General features: G+C 43.7%; 2 protein-coding genes across 2 annotated transcripts; both read left to right on the top strand.

The window, feature by feature from the left end:
* Window positions 1-11,241: 11,241 nt before the first annotated feature.
* On the top strand, window positions 11,242-18,289 carry ttc29 (tetratricopeptide repeat domain 29; the record flags this gene model as incomplete). The annotated part of the gene is made up of 11 exons (XM_079757923.1): window positions 11,242-11,336; window positions 11,463-11,537; window positions 11,843-11,902; window positions 12,023-12,144; window positions 13,219-13,398; window positions 15,756-16,001; window positions 16,867-16,952; window positions 17,103-17,185; window positions 17,274-17,397; window positions 17,523-17,612; window positions 18,203-18,289. The coding sequence occupies 11 exons, from the start codon at window positions 11,242-11,244 to the stop codon at window positions 18,287-18,289; spliced, it is 1,248 nt and encodes a 415-aa protein (XP_079614049.1).
* A 2,489-nt stretch (window positions 18,290-20,778) lies between these two features.
* On the top strand, window positions 20,779-25,636 carry coro2ab (coronin 2Ab; the record flags this gene model as incomplete). Its single annotated transcript, XM_079757920.1, has 13 exons — window positions 20,779-20,961; window positions 21,226-21,342; window positions 21,568-21,717; window positions 22,013-22,213; window positions 22,513-22,626; window positions 22,832-22,936; window positions 23,224-23,320; window positions 24,029-24,147; window positions 24,426-24,516; window positions 24,596-24,747; window positions 24,830-24,997; window positions 25,342-25,410; window positions 25,501-25,636. The coding sequence occupies 13 exons, from the start codon at window positions 20,779-20,781 to the stop codon at window positions 25,561-25,563; spliced, it is 1,629 nt and encodes a 542-aa protein (XP_079614046.1). The 3' UTR covers window positions 25,564-25,636.
* Window positions 25,637-25,876: the final 240 nt, after the last annotated feature.

Genomic DNA, 25,876 nt, shown 5'->3' with positions numbered 1-25,876 from the left:
TGTTTGAACTGAACCAGCAGCTTGTGGGCATGCTTTTTGTGGGCGTTTTAGATTAACCACGGTTCCCAACTTTAACTGTGAGGGAAGTAATAGCAGCATCCATTCTGAACATAGCATGTTTCTGTCAGTTTGTGTTTCTGAAACAGACCTGAAGACGCTGGGATTAAAGTCCTGTAGAAACCTAGAAGTCTACTTTTGATGTGATGTCCTCCAATGGTGTGTGTGTGTGTGTGTGTGTGTGTGTGGGTGGGGGGGTGGGGGGGGGGGGTGGGGGGGGGGGATTATCCCCCCCTCTGGTTTACACGTCCTACCCTCTGCTGAATTATTTTTATCCTCGGTGGGGATAAAAATTATCCCCCCCACCCAAAGTATTTTCACCATTAAATCGTAATAATTAACAACCAAAATACACAGGGTCCGTCTTCATTTTGAAACATTTTAAAATGTTTCTCAAAATTATCCCCCCCTCTGGTTTTTTCACAAATCGCACCCTGTTAATAATAATAATGAATCATCAATAAGAATTAATATTAACGATAAATACAGTTAGAACTAATCAGATGCCACTTGCATTGATTAAAAAGATCCAGATCTAAAGGAACGTTCCTTAAAGGATTTCATGAATAATGTGGTTGATTTGAATGCAGGATCCGCTCTGTACAGGAAATGGAGAGATCGATATATGTGTCCTTTTTAGGTAAACACCTGGACACACTAGGCTATATCAACAAAGTTTGTTTTCCAAGTCCTTGACGTGTTTATTTCACACGCGTCTCTCTACCACTGAGTCTCCCTCTTCAGATCTCTGAGCGCTGAACAAATTAGATGTGAGTTTAATTAACACAACCCCTCCGACAACACGGATCCTATTACACTGGAAACCACATCCAGCAACATGAATACACTCTAAGATATCATAACTATTATCTATTTCACCAGATCAAACGTTAAAGAGCAGGACTCAATTGGTTATAAAGATGCTTTAGTTAATGAAAACTAAATTATTCGCAGTTATGTGATCGTCAAACACACCAGAGCCACCCAGCAGCTCTTTGAAGGTACAACAAAGTAGAACAATTGTACGTAAAGAGTGTGTCTCATAAACATTGGAGTTTCCTTTTACACATGTTGTGGTCCACACTGTAAACCCGAATTTTGCTTGTTTGTTGTCTTAACAATTGTTTTCTTGTCAATAGGACATGGGTGTGTGTAGAAAGTTGATTTAACTTCAAATAATTAATTGACAACGTCTCAACTACATGGAAGTTAACCAAATTGAAAATCAATGTTATGTTAGTTAGATATTCCAAGCTGAGTTAAAAAACTAATTGTGCTTCATCACGTGGTACGTTTTGCGTCACGTGGTACGTTTTGCGTGCCTGCGTGACTTTGAATCTTGAAGGCGCTTGCGGCCATTTTTCGGCGCGCAGTTGAAAGGAGAAACGAAGAGGACTTGTTTACTTGAAAAAGGTGAGAGTAAATTCTTAAGAAACATTTAATGTGTTCGGCCGTCCGTGATACTCGTTTATTGTAAACTTAACTGAAAAATGTTTATAGAATCTCATTGAGTGAATGATTGAATCTTAACCTCTTACTACTTAAACATTATATGGTCGATAACACCGTACAAATCATCGAAAGTGGTAGGCCTACTTTTCATAGTCACTGGCGGCAAAAGAAGAATTTAAATAAATTCAGCCAGTAGCTTTTTACACGAGGCACCTATACAATGGCTGCCATATGTAACATAGCGGCCTACACAGAGCACCGGCGAAGCCTGTTATGTCTCGTCGCCTGGTTGTTCACACACCAGGCACAACTTCTTGGACGGCAGAGCCGTCCGCCCATTCAATATTTAACCGTTAACCTTCGTTCAAACGTTTAACTAATCTTCAAGCGGGTTGGTTTCTGACATACGTCAGACCTGTGTTGATGGTAACAAAAATAAATGTTTTTAATTTTTTACTATCATTACCATGAACACACGTTTGACCCGACCCGCTTGAAGATTGCCTTAACCCATTTGTACCGGCTGCTGTGCGGCGCAACATTGTATCTAGTAGATACAATGTTGCTCCGCGCAGCCGGTACAAATGGGTTAATGGTAAACACGCACAGATGCGCAATCCGGTCTTAAAGGTAAACACGCACAGATGCGTGATCCGGTCTGAATGGGTTAAAGGAAGGGGATTTTTAGACGTGAATGGACCTCTGCCCCATCGGACGTTCATTCATTCGGGTGGGTGGTTACCACGTGGCAAGATGGCAGCGGCATTGCCCCATATGTGCCACTGAACAGCAGTCAGTATATATATATTTATTGTCGCTAAACATTTATTTCTTGTTACACTTAAAATAATGGATCGAGTGGAAATATGATTGTTATATATAGCGGGCGTTTGTGTGGGGACCCCCGTATATATGGCTACAGGCTAGGTGCCTGCTACACCCGGCTGTACTACAATGCTTGCCTGTAAGGGGTGAGGGAGGGCCTTCAGACCTGTCATGTAGGCCCAGTCCATTTTTTGGGTGAAAACTCACAAGGCTTGAATCGCGCAGGCGATTTACTTTGTAAATTGCTTTGTGGAAAATATAAAATGCTTATTGAAGTTGCATATCTGTCCTAATTCTCTTTTCTTTCTTTTTCCAGGTCTACATGCTTGAAATGGTAGTGCAAACATAAATGAGGTGGCTTTGTAAGTGTTGTACCTACTTCTCAGAAAATCGTAGAAGAATAATTGAACATTATAGAGCTGTCCATGGACATTTTGGAAGAAACTGTCCATTGCCCTGTATCTACAGTGACTGTCATCTAGTTTTCCGATCACAGCAATCCCTGAAAAAACACTTAAGACAACATAATGTTTCACAACATGAACCTATTGGACATTTAAACTTTAAAATCAACTGTCAGTTATGCGATTTCAATAAACCAGTGACTATAAAACAGTATTTCTCTCATCTTGGGAAACATCTTAAAAGCAAAGAGACTGTTACTTGCCCCTTTAATCATTGTTCTTTCAAATCAAGTGTTTACTCTACCTTTACCTCACACAAAAGTCGATTTCATAACAATGTCACACTGCAAGACTTGAAATCTGAGCTTGTTATTCAAACAAATGTAAATGAGGAGCACCTGGTTGATCAAGTGCAGTTAGATATCAGTGATGCTGAATTTTCTGGGGTTGAGAATATAACCGAGCATGAAGTGAACACTGATACAGTTCAGGCTAGACTTGCATCTTTACTTCTGCGATTGCAAACAGTTTTGCATGTCTCAAAGACAGCAATTCAGCAAATAGTTACAGAATTTAGGGATATTGGTGTTTTAGTCGGTGAGCTAAACAAAAATACTCTTGATAAAGCATTGAGGCAGCATGGTTGTACCATTGATGAAAGCACTTTAAATATAGTTAAAGATGCTTTGTGCCAGGCTAATAATTTTAGCTGTCTTTCAGAAAGTGGTTCTTTGGGAACTGACAAAGGGAGGTTATAATTTTTCAAAGAGAACTTCAGTGTTATTAACCCAGTTGAATTTGTTTTAGATTTGTCATCAAAACGAACATTTGTTTGTGTCAATCTCGGGTGTTCAAGTAGCTATTGCTGAATAGGGGTGTACTTGACAGAGTTTTAGAAGAAAGACAAAAATTACAATCTGGCCATTATGCATCTTTTTCTGATGCATCATACTGCAAGGAAAAGCCACTTATTTCTGGTGAAGATCTAAGTATTTCTCTTGGCTTGCATATTGATGATTTTGAAGTCTGTAATCCTTTAGGGACCTCAAGGAAAAAACATAAATTGTGTGCCATCTATTGGGTAATTGCTAATTTACCTGTAAGAGACAGATCATCCTTATCTACTATATATCTGGCTGGCCTATGCAAAAGTCAAGATGTTAAAACATTTGGTTACAGTTCAATTGTTCAACCATTGCTGAGAGACCTAAAATTGCTTGAAATTCAAGGAATTTGCATCAACAGATTAGTGTCTGAGGCACAGGACTATACATTTCATCAGATAATTTGGGGGCACATTCTTTTGCTGGCTTTCAAGAATCATTTAATGTCGACAAGTTTTGCAGATTTTGCCTTGCAGGTCGAAAAGACATTCAAACTTGTTCTGTAAGAAGTGGTGCATTTGTATTGAGAACGAGAGTCACATAACCTAGACCTCTCCGAGCTTAAGGACAATGTGACTTTGAAAGGTGTGAATGGGGTAAAAAGGGACTGTTCTAAATGAACTACAGTACTTTCATTGCATCACAGGGTTTCCACCTGACTTTTTGCATGATATTTTGGAAGGTATTGGACCTTTTGAGCTGTGTTTGTGTTTGAAAAAATTAATCGAAAATAAATATTTCACTTTAGATCATTTAAATGCTGCCATACAGCACTTCCCTTATACGTTTTCAGACAAAACCAATCGTCCTCAGAATATTCCAGTAAATTTCCATTTGGTTGGAACAATAGGAGGGAATGGCCATGAGAATTGGACTCTTTTAAGGTTGTTGCCATTAATTATTGGTGAGGTTGTTCCTGAAAATGATGACGCTTGGTCGTTGATTCTCAAACTAAAAGACATTGTTGAAATCTTGGTATCGTCCAGTTTCACAGAAGAAAGCCTCTCTTACTTGGAAGCAAAGATCTTTGAACATAGGTCTCCAAACATAATTTACTTGAACATTATCCCGGTCTAATTTGTTGCTTTGGACCCGTGGTGGACTTCTGGACATTTTGCCTTGAAGCTAAACATAGCTTCTTCAAGAAAGCTGCCCGGGATCTAAATAATTTAAAGAACATTGTTTTGTCCTTGGCCAACAAACACCAACTTATGTTGGCATACTTTTTGGAAATGCCATGCCTGTACAAGCCAGCAGTGGAAGTAGGAAGAGCAACATACAGTTCCCTTGAAAATCTGTCAACCTTAGTCAAACAAGCTATTCAGCAATAATTCAGTCTTCTGACTCACTGTATCACTTGCCACAACAGCCTTTATACATGGGACAAAATATGTAAAGGGAATGTTTGTATCATTTGGAAGCACAAGTGGACTTCCTGATTTCTGTCAAATCCTGTACATTGTGGTAGTGGACAACAAAGGATTCTTTATTCTTCAACCTTTCTCTACCTGGTACCTGGACCACTTTAGATGTTTTGAAGTTTGCAGCACTGATGATCTCCAACTTACTGTGGTTGAACCTGCGGAGCTGAACCACTACGCCCCCCTGTCAGCCTACACCGTGCAAGGAAGACACCTGGTTTCTCCCAAAGCATCCCTACTGCACTGAGGTAATAATTTTGCTGATTGTCTTGTGGATAATTATAATTGTGCATTAACCCTGAAGCCTGTTTTGATTATAAGACTACCTTATGTTTTATACTTTTCTATAGCTCATCTTTCACCGCAAATATAAACATTCAAAATGATCTCTGGTCTTGTTTTCTAGCTTATTCATTCCATGAAAGTAACATTTTGATCATCATAATCACATCAGGCATGCTTGATGATGGTCTGATTGCCAAAACGTTGCCTTTCATTTAATAAATCTGCGAAAACGAGACGTGTGCGGTACTTTCCTCTTAAAGGTGTCGTATCAGGGCTGCTGGAGGACGCTTGTCAAAATCCAGGGTTTCCCGCAGATAATGTGTTAAGGTGGGGGGGGGTTGCAACGCAACCCTTTTATAACGGTGGTGTTATGCTATATATCATTCTTAACTGTCCTGAAGCCTGATCTTTACACCAAGAGTGAATACAGTTTAGATTGTTTTATGCTTCACAATAATATTCACCATTAAAAAAATAATAATTAAGTAGTTAAGGCGGCAGCCGCTTGTTGATAAGGCAGCCGAAACCCTGCCTAGGCTCTGTAAACTGGAATGTAAACAAAGGGGCCACCATAGCTAGCAACATGCCAGTTTACAGAGCCTAGGCTGTGTATTACCACTGGATTTGTGATATTGAAATATTCACTGATGTCGACAACAAGCGTTCTCCAGAATCGCTGATGCCACCTTAAGTTTTGCTGCCAAAATAGACAAAATTTAAAACCTATTGTCAGTATTACAATGGGTTTAAATAAGACATTCAATTTATAATCTGGCAGAACAAAAATCCAACACCTTACAGTGCACTCTTCTGCTGCGAAGGTGCAATTGAAAATTTGATTTAAATTTGAAGTAACTCATATGATATGCATAGGCGTACCTATAATATTTGTATTTTTTCTTTTTTTTTATTAGTTGGGATTCACCATGTTGCTGCGTGTCATCCTTAGCCAAGATGACATCCGGAGGATAACCATTGACAACATGCCAGAGACTGTTATTGGCCTTCACTTGATGCTAAAAAACAAGCTTGGACCGGAAGGTGACTTGGTGGTGCAGTTCCAAGATGCAGAGTTTGATAATGAGCTTTGCAACTTGAGTTGCATGTCCGAGCTGCCTATGGACAAAGCGACTTTGAAAGTCTACAGCAAGAATCTTGAATCCTATCACACAGACTCAACCTTGGACACGGCAAGCCTAACCACATCCTATGAGGAAAGCCACAGTCAGCTGCCACAGCCATTTAACATCCCTACTTTTTAATTTGATGTGGAACTTAAGTTGAAGCACGGAAATGAAGCCTTCCATAAAGATGGAACCCTTCTTGATGTCTCCAAAGACACAAAATCTGACATTTTGGATAAAATAGCAGAAGCCATCTATGTCCACGACCACAACCCATACCCAACACGTGAGGAATATGATTTGGTGTCACAAGCTCTCGTCGAAAAACATCCATGTCTGAGGAAACCAGGGTCGGTCTGTGGTTGGTACTGTTGGAAATTTAGTTTGAAGTTTAAAATGGGTAACTTCAGACAGAAGCTACGATTGGCTGGATGCCCAGAGCTCAAGATAAACTCGCGCTCTCCAGGTACACCTGGGAAAGGAAAACTTAAGAGGGCCAGAAAATCTGAACTCAATTTCTTGCCAGACATCTCTGAGGGGAAAAACGCAACGTTCCCTGGAAGAGGAAAGAACGGAGATGTTCACCGAAATGAAGAAGAGGAAAATTGATTGGCAGCAAATAAAAGAAATGATGACCAGCACCTTTTCTTTACGGAGAAAACAAATTGTGGAGGATGAGCCACCTGTGGCCGACGTAAGAGCAAGATGGCCAGCACTGTTCTCTGAACGTCAGGTAAAAGTATTTTTCTATTTTAGATGAGGTTATGAGGATCAGATTTGAAACTGATTAAGATTTGCTAGATAATTTATTTAAGAATAGTTAATATCAGTCATGAATAATTTGGTATACTGACTAAAGCATACATTGATTTAAAAAAAAAAAAAGTTTCATGCAACAGTGATGTAATTGAATTAACAGCCAATCGCTTGTGTTCCTTTGCTTTTTTTCTGCCTACCAGATTGAAGCAGAGTTTGCTCGCCTTACGTCTGTTGACCTGAAAGGCTCTCTCTTCGCTGGCCTTGACAAGTATCTGCTGAGGTTCCTTGAGGTGTACAGAGCCAGGAGTGGGCTGGTGGAGCTGAACAGCCTTTTTGAGTACTCTGGATAATGACGTACGTGTGTTGATATAAGTCTGTTTTACACAATCCAATTAAATACCTAATTTTTCTTACTATCTATATCTATGCACGCACAGCTGGGCAATACATTTGACCTTTTACATTTCTGCATTTTTAGCAATGCTTTGCGCTTTTCATTCAGCTGTCACTTTATTTGTTTCCAACCATTAACATTTTCTTAAATGGTGTGCATGTTTACATTGTTTACTCCATTTAGACTTTTGAACTTTTGTTTTGTCACTTAATTCAAGCCATGTAACCTTTCTTTATGTCTTAATCTATGTGGCTTTATTAAAAAATATTTTCAACCTCACTTTGTACTACAGCACTCAAAAAGCTCACAATTTTCTGCAGGAAATGCATTTTCTAGTTCTAGTCAAATATCCATCTTTTCCGAACATATTGATTATTTCTGTACTCAAACAAGTATGCATACATTAGTAGAATATAACAGCACTTGGAATTGTATTCTGATTTCTGGCCTAATATATCCCATTTGTTGGTTATTGTCTTAATTTTACAGAGTTCCAACCAAAGTCAAAGGGCAGTTGTTTTGATGGGGCTCCCCTACTATCTAAAAGATGTGGCCAAACTTTACAAGAAAGTACAGGTATGTTTTTCAATATTTTTTTTAAATGCTTTCTGTTGTAAAAATAATAATAAATTAATATGTTCATTTAAACTATATTCATGTGAACATGCATTGTGGTAAGAACAATGCTTAAAGGCTGTCATATAAAACATTTTTATGATAAAACAAAGTAAGCTAAACGGACCACCCCAGATAAAACAGCACCACACATTCTAGTGGGGCAGAAGTGAACATTGAAAAGGATTATTTATGTGTTACTCTGTTTTATCCTAAATGTTGCATCATGATCAATTAAAGAAAAGTTCCTCCACCAATTTTTTTTTTAAAAGTATTCCAAAACAGTAATATTGAACCTATCCTGTGTTTCATGCTTACTGCTGTTGCTGCTATGACACCTGAATTTCCACATGGATATCAATAAAGGTTCATATTTTTTGACATATTTGTCCACATTGTGTAGGTCACAGATGCAGAGGAGGACTGGACAAAGGGAATGGCAGTCGGTATCCTTATGGTGGAACAGATTAATGATCGGGTCTTTTTCGCAGTGGTCCTCGAGGAAGAAATCATCTTTCCAAGCCTCAGTGATTTTCCAACTGCTGATGGGTCTGCTCTTTGCCCTCAACATCGACTACCCCAGAGGCCTTAGGTACACTTTTGAGGTAATTCAGAAGGTGCTTATGGACATTGGTGGAGGGCAATGGTTGGCATTGGTTCATGGCTTAAAAAACCGACTCTTGAGGAAGAAAAACTAAGCTTAAAAAGCAGAGTTTACGCTGCTTTTTACATCGTTGATGTTCGTTTTGAAGCACTTTTTGTAAATGCACATTGTTGCGTTTACGTTTTGTTAAACTATTTGTTACACTAGCTGGCATTCAACAATTTACAAGTTTTAACGGGTTTAATATTTTACGTTTTCTTTGTAAAGATTTCATTGAGAGAGCGGTAGCTAGGTAGGTAGCTGGAGAGAGAGGTAGGTAGGTAGGTAGGTAGCTGGAGAGAGAGGTAGGTAGGTAGGTAGCTGGAGAGAGAGAGAGAGAGAGAGAGAGAGAGAGGTAGGTAGGTAGGTAGGTAGCTAGAGAGAGAGAGAGAGAGAGAGAGAGAGAGAGAGGTAGGTAGGTAGCTGGAGAGAGAGAGAGAGAGAGAGGTAGGTAGGTAGCTGGAGAGAGAGAGAGAGAGAGAGAGAGGTAGGTAGGTAGCTGGAGAGAGAGAGAGAGAGAGGTAGGTAGGTAGCTGGAGAGAGAGGTAGGTAGGTAGCTAGAGAGAGAGAGAGAGAGAGAGAGAGAGAGAGAGAGAGAGAGAGAGAGAGAGAGAGAGAGAGAGAGAGAGAGAGAGAGAGAGAGAGAGAGAGAGAGAGAGAGAGAGAGAGAGAGAGAGAGAGAGAGAGAGAGAGAGAGAGAGAGAGAGAGAGAGAGAGGGGTAGGTAGCTGGAGAGAGAGGGGTAGGTAGCTGGAGAGAGAGGGGTAGGTAGCTGGAGAGAGAGGGGTAGGTAGCTGGAGAGAGAGAGGGGTAGGTAGCTGGAGAGAGAGAGGGGTAGGTAGCTGGAGAGAGAGAGGGGTAGGTAGCTGGAGAGAGAGAGGTAGGTAGCTGGAGAGGTAGGTAGCAGGAGAGGTAGGTAGCAGGAGAGGTAGGTAGCAGGAGAGGTAGGTAGCAGGAGAGGTAGGTAGCAGGAGAGAGAGGGAGAGGTAGCAGGAGAGAGAGGGAGAGGTAGCAGGAGAGAGAGGGAGAGGTAGCAGGAGAGAGAGGGAGAGATTTCTAAACTATTTGTATTCAGTGTGGGCGTCCATCAACCTTATCTTTGCTTACGGTACATTTTGAAAACAGCGCATGACATTTCTTTTGAGAGGTGAAGTATCAACTTCAGGTGTGAAGTTGAAACTCAGTTTGATTTTCACTTGATTCAGAGATGAAGCTGAGCTAATGACTGTGTGTGTTCCTGAATGTGTCAGTTTGTGTGGGATATTCGCTCATAAATATGAGGGTACCGTGGATGTGATCTGCATGACATTGCCTGATTTCCCCGTGAGCTCAGCCAAGGTATATACAAGGCTATTCTATGTCTCCCTCTTTGTTGCGTTTTGTTGCAATACATTTTTTCACAATAAAACGGTTGGTCAGTGACTGCCAAAATGTCTGGTGTAAAGGTAGTCATTCTTTTGGGAAAAATCCTGAGCAAGTAGATAATGTGATGTATGCAGATATATGTAGTGAGCAAGGAATGTTTTTACAGGTTGAAAAAGCAAATCCACTATAAAATGTAATTTGCGTTACAATTATTAAGTGCAAATAACTAGTATATAATTTAGATCAACTCATACATTTAAGTTATCTTGATTGGGCTTTATTTTCATCAGTTAATAAATGTAAGTACAACTCACTAGTTTTGTAGTTGCATCAACAAAAAAATGTATGTTACTTATAATGCTATTTAAGTTTAATCAACTTGAATTTATGTAGCATTGACTCGAGGTTAAGTTATGTCACCTAACGGTTTCAAGTAATATGGATTGAAGATGGAGTCGAGTCAAATAGTAATATCTATTTAAGTTAATTTATTGTCTTAGTTGTTTTGACATACAATTTCAAGGCAACATGGACACTAACATTTTTAAGTTGAAACAACAAGTTCGGGTTTACAGTGCAAAGGAACTGTATGCACTAAAACTCATGAACTAAAAGTCTTGCATCTTGTGCGTGTGTGTGTGCGTTGATGCTGGAATGCCAATGACGTGCCGTCGCCATGGCAACGCGTCACTCCGTTGGACTGAAGATTGGAAAACTTTCATTGCTCTGCGTTCACAACAAACATGAAGTTTAATTAAGTTTAATTTCTATTAGGCTGCTTCCTAAGTACCTAAAAATATTGAACTGTTCATAATAGTTTGAGGTCGTATATCGTCGGGTAACATTTATCTCGGTCAGTAACTTCAATAAGTTGCCGTAACAACAACTCGTTCGTAAAATAGTTCTGGGAAGTTTATATATCAGTATTTATTTAATTTTTCTCACGGGCGTGGTTTTAAAACAGCCGGCGGCCGGTAACGTACAGACTGAGCCGGATTCCCCCGGGTTAGGAACATGAACATCAGCGACGACGAGGAGGAGGCGGGCCGAACCGAGCCGTTCTTACCGGACATCAACGGAACCAAACGGAACGCAGCGCAGCAGCCGAGGTTATGTCTGTCACATCATCACTTCAGCGTTCAGATGTATAAATATACGTTTTGCTCATTGTGTGTGTGTGTGTGTGTGTGTGTGTGTGTGTGTGTGTGTGTGTGTGTGCGTGCGTGCGTGCGTAGGACAGTGAAGAAGATGAAGAAGACTGATGGATCGGGACGGACCTTGCGCACCTTATCCAAGAACGACATCGGCCAGTGAGTCCCGTCTCCAAAGATAGATATGTTCAGTAGAACCAGTAGAAGGTAGTGGTGGTGCTTGGCGGCTCCCAGTAGAAGGTAGTAGTTGTAATGGGAGGCTCCCGGTATAAACAGTAGGCTACTTTGGTACTGGGCAGCACCTAGTATTACTAGTACAACACTTTGGTTCTCCTCGAGTGATAGTCATGTAGCAGAACCAATGACTTACAAGTAAGGCTGAGAACCATCATCAATCTCTCTCTCTCTCTCTCTCTCTCTCTCTCTCTCTCTCTCTCTCTCTCTCTCTCTCTCTCTCTCCCCAGGTTCAGGAATAGTCTTCAACATAAAGTATGTGTGGAGCTTCTGCGTATGGGCTACCATAGGTACGCAAACACACACACAAACACGCACATTATCATACACACACGCACACCACGCAATGGCAAGATATATCTAGTACTGGCTCTTACTTTCTCCCGTATGTGTGTGTGTGTGTGTGTCAGGTCGTTCTCCGAGCTGTACTCTCTGCTGATGGGCTGTGAGGAGAGGTGTCTGGAGCAGCAGCAGGACTCACTAGACGCCTTACAGCTGCACCTGAGCAGAGCTGAGGACTCCCAGCGCACAGGTGACCCCTCACCAACCCCTTAGCCCCTAACCTCTGACCCCTACACCCTGTTAACCCCCAGCCCCTTACCCATAGCCTCTGACCTCTGACCCCAACACCCTGTTAACCCCCAGCCCCTTACCCATAGCCTCTGACCTCTGACCCCTACACCCTGTTAACCCCCAGCCCCTTACCCGTAGCCTCTGACCTCTGACCCCTACACCCTGTTAACCCCCAGCCCCTTACCCATAGCCTCTGACCTCTGACCCCTACACCCTGTTAACCCCCAGCCCCTTACCCATAGCCTCTGACCTCTGACCCCTACACCCTGTTAACCCCCAGCCCCTTACCCATAGCCTCTGACCTCTGACCCCTACACCCTGTTAACCCCCAGCCCCTTACCCATAGCCTCTGACCTCTGACCCCTACACCCTGTTAACCCCCAGCCCCTTACCCATAACCCCTAACCTCTGACCCCAACACCCTGTTAACCCTCAGCCCCTTACCCATAACCCCTAACCTCTGACCCCAACACCCTGTTAACCCTCAGCCCCTTACCCATAACACCTCACCTCTGACCTATGACCCTGTTAACCTGTGGCCCAAACCTGTAGACCCTAAACCCCAACTAACCCCTACCCCATTGAAATACATGTTATTAACTGCACAGATACTTTTATTAAATAAATTTAAATGCACGTTATTAACTACACAGATACTTTCATTAAATATTATTCAATATACATCGAAAATGACACATTATAAAATACAGAGGTAGTTCTATTCAATATTATTAAATACACATTATTAAATAGACTGATACTTTTATCAAATAGGATAACATACACATTAATACATGCACAGATACTTAATTGGATATGATTATATCCATATTATTGAATACCCATTATTAACTACGTTTTGAAACAAACAGAAAAGACGTCCCTGGTTTGGGTTGGGTGGGGCCATGTATGACGGAGCGCTCCGACACATGCGGGGCTAATAGACGTGAACATGGATGCAACGAGTGTGTGTGTGCGTATGTGTGCGTGCGTGCGTGCGTGCGTGTGTGTGTGTGTGTGTGTGTGTGCGCAGGTGACTGGGCTGGTGTGTGTGGTAGCCACCTGTCTCTAGCCGAGCGGCCGTGGGCTCCAGAGGAGCAGTGGATCAGCCTCCACTTCTACCAGCGGAGCCTGGAGGCGGCCCTCCGACTCCCCTCGCCCCAGCATGAGACCCTGGTCACCAGCAGGCTGGCCGTCCTCCACCTGCAGCTGGGTACTCACACACACACACACACACACACACACACACACACACACCTTACATCGACTTTTAAATACAGTCCAATTTCGTCCATCATAGTCCCAAAGGCCTCCTCCCCATAGATTTATCCGCTCAGTAAAACAAACCTTTTAGTGCTGCCTGGTTGCTTGGGGAAGTGTGTGGGTTGAAGAGCCAAGGAAAAGTGATAAACAAAGTCCTTATTAAGGACATCTGCCTGAGTATGCTGGGTCATTTAGAAATCTCTTGTTGTTGAAAAGATCAGTACATCTGTGGTATAGTGTATTATTAATATAATGATAGTGAGCATAGTAATGATATCTATATTCATGTAAACAACATATACAATGAGATCTATGTTTGCGAGTCGGACCCAAGACCACAATGTAAGACGCTTGGATACAATACAAACATACAAAACCGTGTTACATATCCTTCATTCATAAAGACCACTGGTTGCTCTGAACTGCTCCTGGTCTTGAAGGGAATCAGGTAGAGCTTGGGTCCACTGGTACAATATCGATTATGACAACCAGATACGAAACAACAGGTGATTTTGATGTTGCCAACAGTTTGGTTCAATGTCTAAAGTCTTAACTCTGAATGAATTGGGCACATGGCACTACTGATCCACAAATAGAGGCAATCGTGATGTTGACTGTTAATGGGTCTGTATAAAATATATATGATATATTTATATGTATATATACATATATATTAATGTATATATACAGTGGGGCAAAAAAGTATTTAGTCAGCCACCAATTGTGCAAGTTCTCCCACTTAAAAAGATGAGAGAGGCCTGTAAATTTTCATCATAGGTATACCTCAGCTATGAGAGACAAAATGAAAAAAAAAAAATCTAGAAAATCATTGTCTGATTTTTAAAGAATTTATTTGCAAATTATGGTGGAAAATAAGTATTTGGTCAATAACAAAAGGTCATCTCAATACTTTGTTACATGCCCTTTGTTGGCAATGACAGAGGACAAATGTTTTCTGTAAGTCTTTACAAGGTTTTCACACACTGCTGCTGGTATTTTGGCCCATTCCTCCATGCAGATCTCCTCTAGAGCAGTGATGTTTTTGGGCCTTCGCTGGGCAACACAGACTTTCAACTCCCTCCAAAGATTTTCTATGGGGTTGAGATCTGGAGACTGGCTAGGCCACTCCAGGACCTTGAAATGCTTCTTACGAAGCCACTCCTTCGTTGCCCGGGCGGTGTGTTTGGGGTCATTGTCATGATGAAAGACCCAGCCACGTTTCATCTTCAGTGCCCTTGCTGATGGAAGGAGGTTTTCACTCAAAATCTCACGATACATGGCCCCATTCATTCTTTCCGTCACACGGATCAGACGTCCTGGTCCCTTGACAGAAAAACAGCCCCAAAGCATGATGTTTCCACCCCCATGCTTCACTGTAGGTATGGTGTTCTTTGGATGCAACTCAGCATTCTTTCTCCTCCAAACACGACAAGTTGAGTTTTTACGAAAAAGTTCTATTTTGGTTTCATCTGACCATATGACATTCTCCCAATCCTGTTCTGGATCATCCAAATGCTCTCTAGCAAACTTCAAACGGGCCCGGACATGCACTGGCTTTAGCAGGGGGACACGTCTGGCACTGCAGGATTTGAGTCCCTGGCGGCGTAGTGTGTTAGTGATGGTAGCCTTTGTTACTTTGGTCCCAGCTCTCTGGAGGTCATTCACTAGGTCCCCCCGTGTGGTTCTGGGATTTTTGTTCACCGTTCTTGTGATCATTTTGACCCCACAGGGTGAGATCTTGCGTGGAGCCCCAGATCGAGGGAGATTATCAGTGGTCTTGTATGTATTCCATTTCCTAATAATTGCTCCCACAGTTGATTTCTTCACACCAAGCTGCTTACCTATTGCAGATTCAGACTTCCCAGCCTGGTGCTGGTGTCCTTTGACAGCTCTTTGGTCTTGGCCATAGTGGAGTTTGGAGTGTGACTGTTTGAGGTTGTGGACAGGTGTCTTTTATACTGATAAGGAGTTCAAACGGGTGCCATTAATACAGGTAAACAGCCTCTTAAAGAAGAAGAATTTACAGGTCTGTGGCAGCCAGAAATCTTGCTGGTTTGTAGGTGACCAAATACTTATTTTCCACCATAATTTGCAAATAAATTCTTAAAAAATCAGACATTGTGATTTTCTGGATTTTTTTTTTCATTTTGTCTCTCATAGCTGAGGTTTACCTATGATGAAAATTACAGGCCTCTCTCGTCTTTTTAAGTGGGAGAACTTGCACAATTGGTGGATGACTAAATACTTTTTTGCCCCACTGTATATATATATATATATCTTCCATACATATGATCTTGTGTTGTGCAGGAGATCTGGAGGAGGCCAGGCGCTACAGTGAGAGGTTTCTGCAGCTGGCTGAGGCTGAGAGAGAGCAGGCTGATCCTATGGAAGGAGGACCTGTGAGAGAGCAGGCTGACATGGAGGGAGGAGGACCTGTGAGAGAGCAGGCTAGCAAACTCCTGGTGCAGGTGTACATCCGTCTGGCTGAGCTTCCTGTCCACCAGCCGGGAGCCATAGAGCTCCTGCACAAGGCCTACCACACCGCTACACACTGTAGGCTACACACTGTACTACACACAGCCTACCACACCGCTACACACTGTAGGCTACACACTGTAGGCTACACACTGTAGGCTACACACTGTAGTACACACAGCCTACCACACCACTACACACTGTAGGCTACACACTGTACTACACACAGCCTACCACACCGCTACACACTGTAGGCTACACACTGTAGGCTACACACTGTAGTACACACAGCCTACCACACCACTACACACTGTAGGCTACACACTGTACTACACACAGCCTACCACACCGCTACACACTGTAGGCTACACACTATACTACACACAGCCTACCACACCACTACACACTGTAGGCTACACATTGTAGTACACACAGCCTACCACACCGCTATACACTGTAGGCTACACACTGTAGTACACACAGCCTACCACACCAATACACACTGTAGGCTACACACTGTACTACACACAGCCTACCACACTGCTACACACTGTAGGCTACACACTGTACTACACACAGCCTACCACACCGCTACACACTGTAGGCTACACACTATACTACACACAGCCTACCACACCACTACACACTGTAGGCTACACACTGTACTACACACAGCCTACCACACCGCTACACACTGTAGGACGCTCACTGTACTACACACAGCCTACGATAGTGCTACACACTGTAGGATGCTCAATGCCTACTATAGTACTACACACTGTCCTATACTCACCGCCTCAGATACTGACACAGTGCGCTCTGACCGTCAGTTTGTCTCTTTCTGTATGACTATGCTCTGCAGCAACCTGTCTGACTGTGACTGTTTGTGTATGTGGGTGTATGTGTGTGTGTGGATGTATGTGTGTGTGTGTGTGTGTTCTAGGTGATGATAGCAGTGTTAAAGGGGAGGCGGCCTATAGACTGGGACTGGCCTATCAGAGAACAGGAGACCACCCCTCTGCTTTGGAGGTTCAAGCTTTTATATCACGATACACCATATAATGATATCAGATACAGTTGATTAATATGTTTTTTACCATATGGTTTGAATTGGGACTTCACAAAGGCGAGCTCCCAGCCAGTGGAATGATCATGATGTGTGTTTGTGTGTGTTTGTAGTTTCTGACAGCTTCCATGGAGAACTTCAGACTACTCCAGGATACAGATGCCCTGGGGAAAACCTATAAGGCTCTTTCACAGAGGTCTGTCTGTCTTATCACTATCTGTCCCTACAGAGATATATGACAAATATACATATACAGTGTGTGTGTGTGTGTGTGTGTGTGTCAGTGAGCAGATAACTACGGTCAAAGTAAAGTACCTGGAGAAGTACGTTGACGTCTCCCATACCCACGGTCACCAAGGCAACCTGCAGGATGCCTACATGAGTCTGGGAGCCTCCTACGACTGTCAGGTAGACAGGCTGAATGTCCTTCTGTATGTCGTTAGGCTCAGTATAGCAGGTGTACAGAGTGTCTGTCTGTCTGTCTGTAGGGTCAGTGCAGCAGGTGTATAGTGTGTCTGTCTGTCTGTCCGTAGGGTCAGTACAGCAAGTGCATAGAGTACTACCAGCGGGGCTACGACCTGGCCTGCAGTCTGGGCGATGTGGAGAGGATCCAACGGGCACAGGTAGGCACCTCAGGAACCAACGGTGACATCACGCCATGATGATGTCATGACGCGCAGCACGACATGTCTTGTCTTGACACGCATCATGAAAATGTCACGTCATGCCATGTCATAGTGTCACACCGTGTTGATGTCATGCCACGATGTCACACCGTGTTAATATCATGTTGTGTCATGTCATGATGTCACACCGTGTTGATGTCATGTCATGACATGTCATGGTGTCACACTGTGTTGATGTCATGTCATGGTGTCACACTGTGTTGATGTCATGTCATGGTGTCACAGTTTTGATGTCATGCCATGATGTCACACCGTGTTAATGTCATGTCGTGTCATGTCATGATGTCACACTGTGTTGATGTCATGTCATGGTGTCACAGTTTTGATGTCATGCCATGATGTCACACCGTGTTAATGTCGTGTCGTGTCATGTCATGATGTCACACCGTGTTGATGTCACGTCATGGTGTCACACTGTGTCGATGTCATGTCATGGTGTCACACCGTTTTGATGTCAAACCGTGTTGATGTCATGTCATTACATGTCATGTCATTATGTGGTGCGATGAGATGTTTTTCCTCCTCAGGTATTGGTTGGCTGTGCATGTGCTCACAGCCTCCCCAGGAGTTACGCTACTGATTGGAAGTTGGCCACGCCCACCTCCCAGAGATAGCCAATCAGAACTGACCATCTCAACAGGTACTGCTTCAGGGCAATTCCCAACCGGACAATTTAAAGAAATTATGTTGAAGTGACAAACTGTAATCCCAATCCACAGCGCCCTCCCCTGGTAGGATTTAGCACTGCGTGTTTGTTGGACTGTTCTTCTGTTGTAATGTAATGATGGAGCACCTTACACTGACACCGAGATTACACTGCAGATATATTAATAGGACGTGTTCAGGTTTCCTTCAGCCATGACAATGATACACAAAGGTTGTGGAGAGATAACACTAACTGTCTGTCTACCTGTCTGTTGTCTGTCTAGCTGTCTGTCTGAATATTTTTGATGAGGAAGAGCAGGCATGGATGAAGATCTCATCAAACATGCCCATAATAAATATCTAATATACAATATGTTTACTGTGTGAATTTATGAGTGACATTTGTATTTAGATTTGATTTGTTTTTAGATCAGCTTGTTATTCTCTAGTCATATTTGATGGTCTGTTCAAGTTGATCACATTTGGATCAGGATGTTTGTGTGTGTGTGTGTTTGTGTGTGTGTGTGTGCGTGTGCGTGTGTGTGTGCGTTTGTGTAGTGTCAGCGTGCTTGTGTGCCGGTGGGTTTGTCTGTGGGTGTGTGTATGTGTGTGCGTGCGCGGTATCAGGTGTAGAGAGGTTTTGTAGACGGCCAGTCGTGCATGGAGAACACAGCTAATGTGAGAGGGAGTTAGACGTCATGGATCAAAAGCACACTCACACACAAATACACACACAAACACACACCTACTCACAGCAGCCAGCCCTTTTGACCAGTCAGAGGTTGTGACAGCATGATAGGTGATGGTTGTTGTACGAGCAGCAGTACTAGTCGTGGTACTAGTTTAGCTCAGTAGATAGTAAGGTGGTATCTTCAGCTAGCATTAGTATTTGGTACTTGTACGAAGAAAAACATGAAGGCCGTCATATTGTGGTGGACATCCTTTAGTGCAGTAGTATTTGCGGTATTCGTAGTATCTGCATGTAGAGCAGTAGTATCTATTATATGCTATAGTATTTTGATGGCTTCTGACTGAGGATCAGGAAGTGACGTCACTGAGAGACAACACCAGAGGTAAGAGAGATTTAGCCAATTAGAAGCAGGAGAAACAAACAATAGCTGATGACTGGTGATGATAGTGATGATGATGGTGGTCAAGGTGAGGATGATGAAGGTGGTCAAGTTGAGGATTATGATGGTGATGCTTGTGATTATGATGGTGGTGGTAGTCAGGGTGAGGATGATGAAGGTGGTGGTTGTGATGATGATGGGGATAATGACGATGGTGGTTGTTGGAGCTATGCATTTGTAAGATTTAATTATAAAACATTTAGCTTGTTTGCTTAATATAAAAGAAAATGATTATTTTATGTTTTTCTCGTTTGTATTATAAAAGGTTAAGTTGAGTTGAGTTAATGCTTTCGTTTTGATTGATTGGGCAGCTGGGGCGCACCGGGTTTCTAACCTATATATAAAGGTAGGTCGGCATAGGTCATGGTTTTTTATCAGCTACACTAGAGACACAAATAAGATGTGGCGGGAAGTTCCATTTGTTTTGTTTGTTTGTGACACCGGAAAATAAACCTCCAGAAAACCAAGATCCCGACTGGACAGTTGACTCTGCCCACACTGCGTACGATTCTTCCCACTGGTGCCCCAGTGGCTATTTTGATTACGTTGCTTAGTTTGATTTAAATTCCAGTTATTTATGGAGGACAAATCGCCACTATAGTGGTCAAGGTGAGGATGATGATGGTGGTGGTTGTGATGATGCTGTTGTCGAGGATGACAATGTTGATGTTGGTGTTGACAATGATGGTTGGCATCGTGATGATTCAAATTGAATATTTAGCAAACATGCCTGCATGTCTGCGTGGGTTGAGGAAGGCGCTGTGATTGTGGTTTTAACTTCCTGTGAAGTTTACAGTTGGTGACTCATCTCATCTCTCCCTCGCACCACTCATATTTGCCCCTAAAGATCAGCGGCAGTCACAGGTCATCTGCAACACCTGGAAATTAAAATACATTTTTAATGAGAGTATGTGTGTTTGTTTAAAGATGTGAATTAAATATTGAACAGGTAATTTTCTTAGGAAGGCAACAGAAGGAAGGCAGTCATCTGTGTGTGTGTGCGCGTGTGTGTGTGTTTGCGTGTGTAGAAGTAAACTGAATAATTTCGATGGGACATGATGTTTCATTATTGATAGATCATAAGAGCAGCCATGACAGCTGATTACATTATTGATTAGGCCAAATAATCCCCTGAGGTCCTCCAAGAAGATTTTCCACACACATGCACACAAACACACAAACACAGACATGCACGCTCACACACACACACACACACACACACACACACGCACACACGCACACTCGCACACTCGCATGCACGTGCACACTCACACAATTACACTCATACACTATCTTTCTTATATATCTTCATCTCGGTGTCTCTCCAGATGTTCTGCTCCCGGCTGGCTCAGGTCCAGGGTAAGCCCGCCTCCAGGGACCATTGTTACCATGATGTCTCCATCACCCGCAGTGTCCATGACAACCACTACTGCTCCGTCAATCCCTGCTTCATCGCCGTGGTGACCGAGTGCAATGGGGGCGGATCCTTCCTGGTGTTGCCCATCCACCATGTAAACACTAACCCTGTGTCATCACTCCCTGACCTCTTAATCTACTTTCCTCTCTTCCTTTCCTCCTCCTTTTCTCTCCTCTCTCCTTTAAAAGTACTTTATTGCAATCTGTTCATTGATAAAGGGATGGACACACGACTAATAAATATTATAATGAAAAAACGAAGTAGATATTCCATATAAAACTCTTTCGCATATTCTCTGTGTCTCTCTCTCTCCCCCTCTCTGTGTCTCTCTCTCCCCCTCTCTGTGTCTCCCGCCCAGACAGGGCGGCTGGACCCACAGCAGCCCAGGGTGTGTGGTCACAGAGCCAGGGTTCTGGACGTCAAGTGGAGTCCCTTCAATGACCACCAGGTGGCCTCTTGCTCAGAGGACTGCACGGTACCAGCTGCCTGGCTGTCTGTCTGTCTGCCTGCGCGCGTGTGTGTGTGTGTGTGTGTGTGTGTGTGTGTGTGTGTTGAGTTGATTCATGCTATCTAACGATACTTCTATGTATATATTTGTGTGGTCAATTTTTATGGAATTTTAATTTTCAATATTCTAATTAATTTAGCGTGAGTTTAGTGTAATATGAAAGGTGTATTATTATGTGTGTGTGTGTGTTAGGTGAAGATCTGGGATGTTCCAGTGTGTGGAGTTCGTCAGAACCTGACCCAGGCCAGGAAGACTCTGATTGGTCACTCCAGGAGGGTGGGGCTTATCGAGTGGCATCCAACTGCTAAAGACCTGCTCCTTAGCTCCGCCTATGACTACAAGGTCTGCTCTTTGATTGGACCTCTGTCCACCAGTAGGGGGCTCTCTTCCTCTTTCGCTATATCTCCCTCTCTGTACCTCTCAATTAAAATACATTTCTAATAATCAAGTACACTGCCAAGCAGTTAACAATTTAAATAAACTAAAAATAACAGTGTCACACAATAATACACTTTGAATATCACACTGAACTCGCTCAATTAATTAGAAACGTGAAAATTAATATTCCATAAAAATGAACCACACAAAAATCTCGAAATAAGGGAGGGAGATAGGTAACACATCCCCCACCCCCCAGGTGTGTCTGTGGGACGTGTCCCAGGGCGGGCCGGTCCTCAAGTGTCCGGTGCGCGTGGTGGTCAGCCCCGTGGGTCAGCCCAGGCCGGCTGAGATGCTGCTGCTCTGCGCCTGCTTCAGTCCCGACGGCAGCCGCCTCGCCCTCACCTCCAAGGACCGCAGGCTGAGGCTCCTCGACCCCCGCACTGGAGCCATCCTGCAGGTAACCTGAGCCAAGATACCTGCCCCAGGTAACCCTAACCACGGTTACCCTTAACAAGGTGACCTTACCCAGGTAACCCAGATCCAGGTAAACTTAACCCAGGCTTTCTAACCCAGGTAACTCTGACCCTGGCAACTGTAACCCAGGTAGCCTGGGTAACCTGGGTCGGCACAGGTTACTAGCTGACAACAACAACAACAACAACAACGACCAAGTGACTTAAATTATTATTTGGAGCATCCAGTTCCTGACGTTCCATCCTGAGAGGAGAATGTGTGTGTGTGTGTGTGTGTGTGTAGGTGTCCAGCCCCTCCTACAGGGTGTGTAAGGTGGTGTATTTGGGGGCGTTGAAGATGCTCCTGACCACTGGCTTCTCCTGCTGGAATCAGAGACAGATCACACTTTGGGACCCTGTGAGTGGCATACACACACACACACACACACACACACACACACACACACACACACACACACACACACACACACACACATACTCACACTCATGCACACACACAAACATATGCAGTCAGACACGTAAACAAACATATATTGGTATGACTATGATAGCGTGCGTGTGTGTGTGTGTGTGTGTGTGTGTGTGTGTGTGTGTGCGCGTAGCGTGACTTATCAGAACCTCTGTATGAGGAGGAGCTGGACGGTACGGGTGGGGTGCTCTTTCCGTTCTTCGACCCGGACACCAACATGCTGTACCTGGCAGGAAAGGTAAACAGCCCTCCTTAAACAGGCACACTCATATTGTTCAGTCTTTGAATCAAACATGGACACTATTGACAAACAGATCAAATGACTCAATGATTATGTTGCAGTCCATCCGGGTTGGAGGAAGGGTTTCATCATGACTACTGATCCTCACTCAAGCTCTACTGTTTGTTTTTCATCTGTGCTTGTCTGACATGTTAAGTGTGGCAAGTAGAGGACAGAAGAACACACTTTAGTGTTAGGCAGTGTTGCCTCTATCTCTCTCTCTCTCTCTCTCCCCTGGTTGACAGGGCGACTGTAACATCCGGTACTATGAGTTAAGCTCAGAGAAGCCATTCGTCGTCTTCCTGAACCAGTTCAGATCTCAGCTTCCTCAGAAAGGACTCGGTAACACACACACACACACACACACACACACACACACACACACACACACACACACACACACACACACACACACACACACACACACACATACACACACACACCCTAACACACACAGATGAACACACACACTCTAACGCACCACGCCCACACACAGACAGACACACACTCTAACACACACACAAAAAAATACACTCTAAAACACCAAACACTCACAGACAGTGGTGAATTTTCATAAAGACCATCGTGGACCAACCCATATGTGAGATGGTCGGCAAAAGGTCTGCGAAAGGTCTCAAAACCTGATCATCAATACCTATGAAGTGGCAGGGTAAAGAGCGCCAGCGTCCCTTTCATACATAATCTATATATTATACATTTTTTGTGTATTTATTCAGCAAACACATTACAATGGAACATATATGATGGAATGCACAAGGCGACACCTTAATGAATTCAAATGAAACCAATATATAATGAAACCATAATACTTTCTATAATTATACAATATTTCCCGAACAGTATTTATAGTAGATTTATTTTTCAATATCTTTATTATTCATCCAATCATTCCAAAATGTGTCAACAGTTCAACAATAAAATCTCTGGTGCCGCCTGCAGTACCCTCGCGTACCACCAGCGGTCCCGTGATAGCGCAGTTGGAAAACCCCCGCGCTAACACCGAGTGTGGCGCCCCCTGCTGTCCTCTAGGGGTGATGCCGAAGCGGGGCCTCGACGTGAGGTCGGGTGAGCTTTTCCGCTTCTACAGACTGATCTCCTCCAAACAACTGGTGGAGCCTGTCTCTATGCTGGTAGAGAGAGCCCGCAAGGTACCTGGGGAGGGAGATCACACTGCATGTAGACACCAAGGAATATAAAGGTTTAGTGGCCATGCTCGTTAACCTCTTCTGAAATTGAATGAATGGAAATATAGGAGAAATGTAATTTAATGGAGGGAGACAGAGAGAGAGCGAGAGAGAGAGAGAGAGAGAGAGAGAGAGAGAGAGAGAGAGAGAGAGAGAGAGAGAGAGAGAGAGAGAGAGAGAGAGAGAGAGAATGCAGAAGAAAAGAAAGCAGGACCAAAAGAGATGGTGACTGTTTCTCTCAGCCAGGTGTCTTCCAGGAGGACTTGTACCCGCTGACAGCAGGAAACTCAGCCTCCTTGACGGCTCAACAGTGGCTCTCTGGCCTCAACAGAGGTCAGGACCGGAGCCAGCACGGCGGACATATCTTTCGCAAGTCACCAGTCAAGAAATAAAAGGTGTTTGTGGTTACCAGGCCCCATGCTGATGTCCCTGAGGCCTGGGACTAGATTGGCCAACCCCTACCCCGAGACCCCCCCTGACGGCGGGCTGGAGACGCAGCCGGAGCCCCAGGCCTGTCCCGTCGGCCTCATGGCCGTCCACCACGAAGTGAGGCCAGTTGAAGAGGTGACAAATCTTATTCGACCTCCAGGTGTGTCAACGGTGATCTGCAGCCCACAGGGTAGGCTGATCCTCTCTCCCCTCCCAGGCCTTCCTCCAGGAACAGGAGGCCTACCAGGATGCCAAGTACCCCAGGACGGGCAGCGATTTGTGGGCCTGGCAACCAGATGAGACCCAGGCTGTGCACAGGGCCTACGGCGACATCCCCCACTGCTGCGAGCCAGAAGAGAGCCCCCCCCCCCACAACGAGAGTCAGGTGGCCACACACATCCACCCTGTGTGTGTGTTAGTGTGTAGCGATAAACATTAGTAGTAATATTGTGCAAGTGTGTATCTATGGACGTGTTTAGTAGCAGTGTTGCTACACATGTACATAGATACACACTGATACTACACATGTGTAGTAGCAGTGTTAGTTTGTATCTATGTACATGTGTAGTAGCACTGTGTTGCTGTGTATCTATGTAACTGTATTAAGTGTTTCACGAGTGCAAGAAATAAATTAAGCAGATATATCATGTGTTGGAACCATCTTGACAGAGAGCATCATGCGTATCTGTGAACGAGTAATAGAGGCACGTGAGACATTGTTTTTTTCAGCTCCTGCAGGTGTTTTACAAACAGCAGGAGGAGATCCGAGAACTGAGAGAGGAACTCAACCAGAAAGAGGTTCCAACGCACACACACACACACCAGCGGGTGTACAGATTAAATGTACTAGACTGAAGTGCTAACAGGCTGGTTCTCTGGTCTCTGCAGGAGAAGATCACCGCCTTGGAGACGCAGATCAGGAACACCAGGAACATGAGGACCTCCTGCTGACCAACCAGATTCCACATTACTGAATCATCAGCCTATAGAATAGACCGTCAGAGCACCGTTCATCCAATGATGCTAGCTCCCACAACGAAAAGGTTATTGATCCCATTTGTTTAAATGCCCTGTTCACCGGCAAACCGTCTAGCCAGCATTTGTTCCAATACATTCAGGAATTCACTCATTAAACCTGGACTGAACCACATCTGTTGTTATGTGATGATAAACTAAGTGTTAGTCATTGACCAGACCAGGGGATCAACCAATTAGGAGTTGGTATTAAGGAATTTATCTACCAATTAAAATTCAAACATAAGAG

Source organism: Pollachius pollachius, assembly GCF_949987615.1.
Source record: "Pollachius pollachius genome assembly, chromosome: 20".
In the NCBI taxonomy this organism is placed as follows: Eukaryota; Metazoa; Chordata; class Actinopteri; order Gadiformes; family Gadidae; genus Pollachius; species Pollachius pollachius.
The sequence above is the reverse complement of the archived record's forward strand: the minus strand, read 5'-3'. Positions and strand labels throughout refer to the sequence as shown.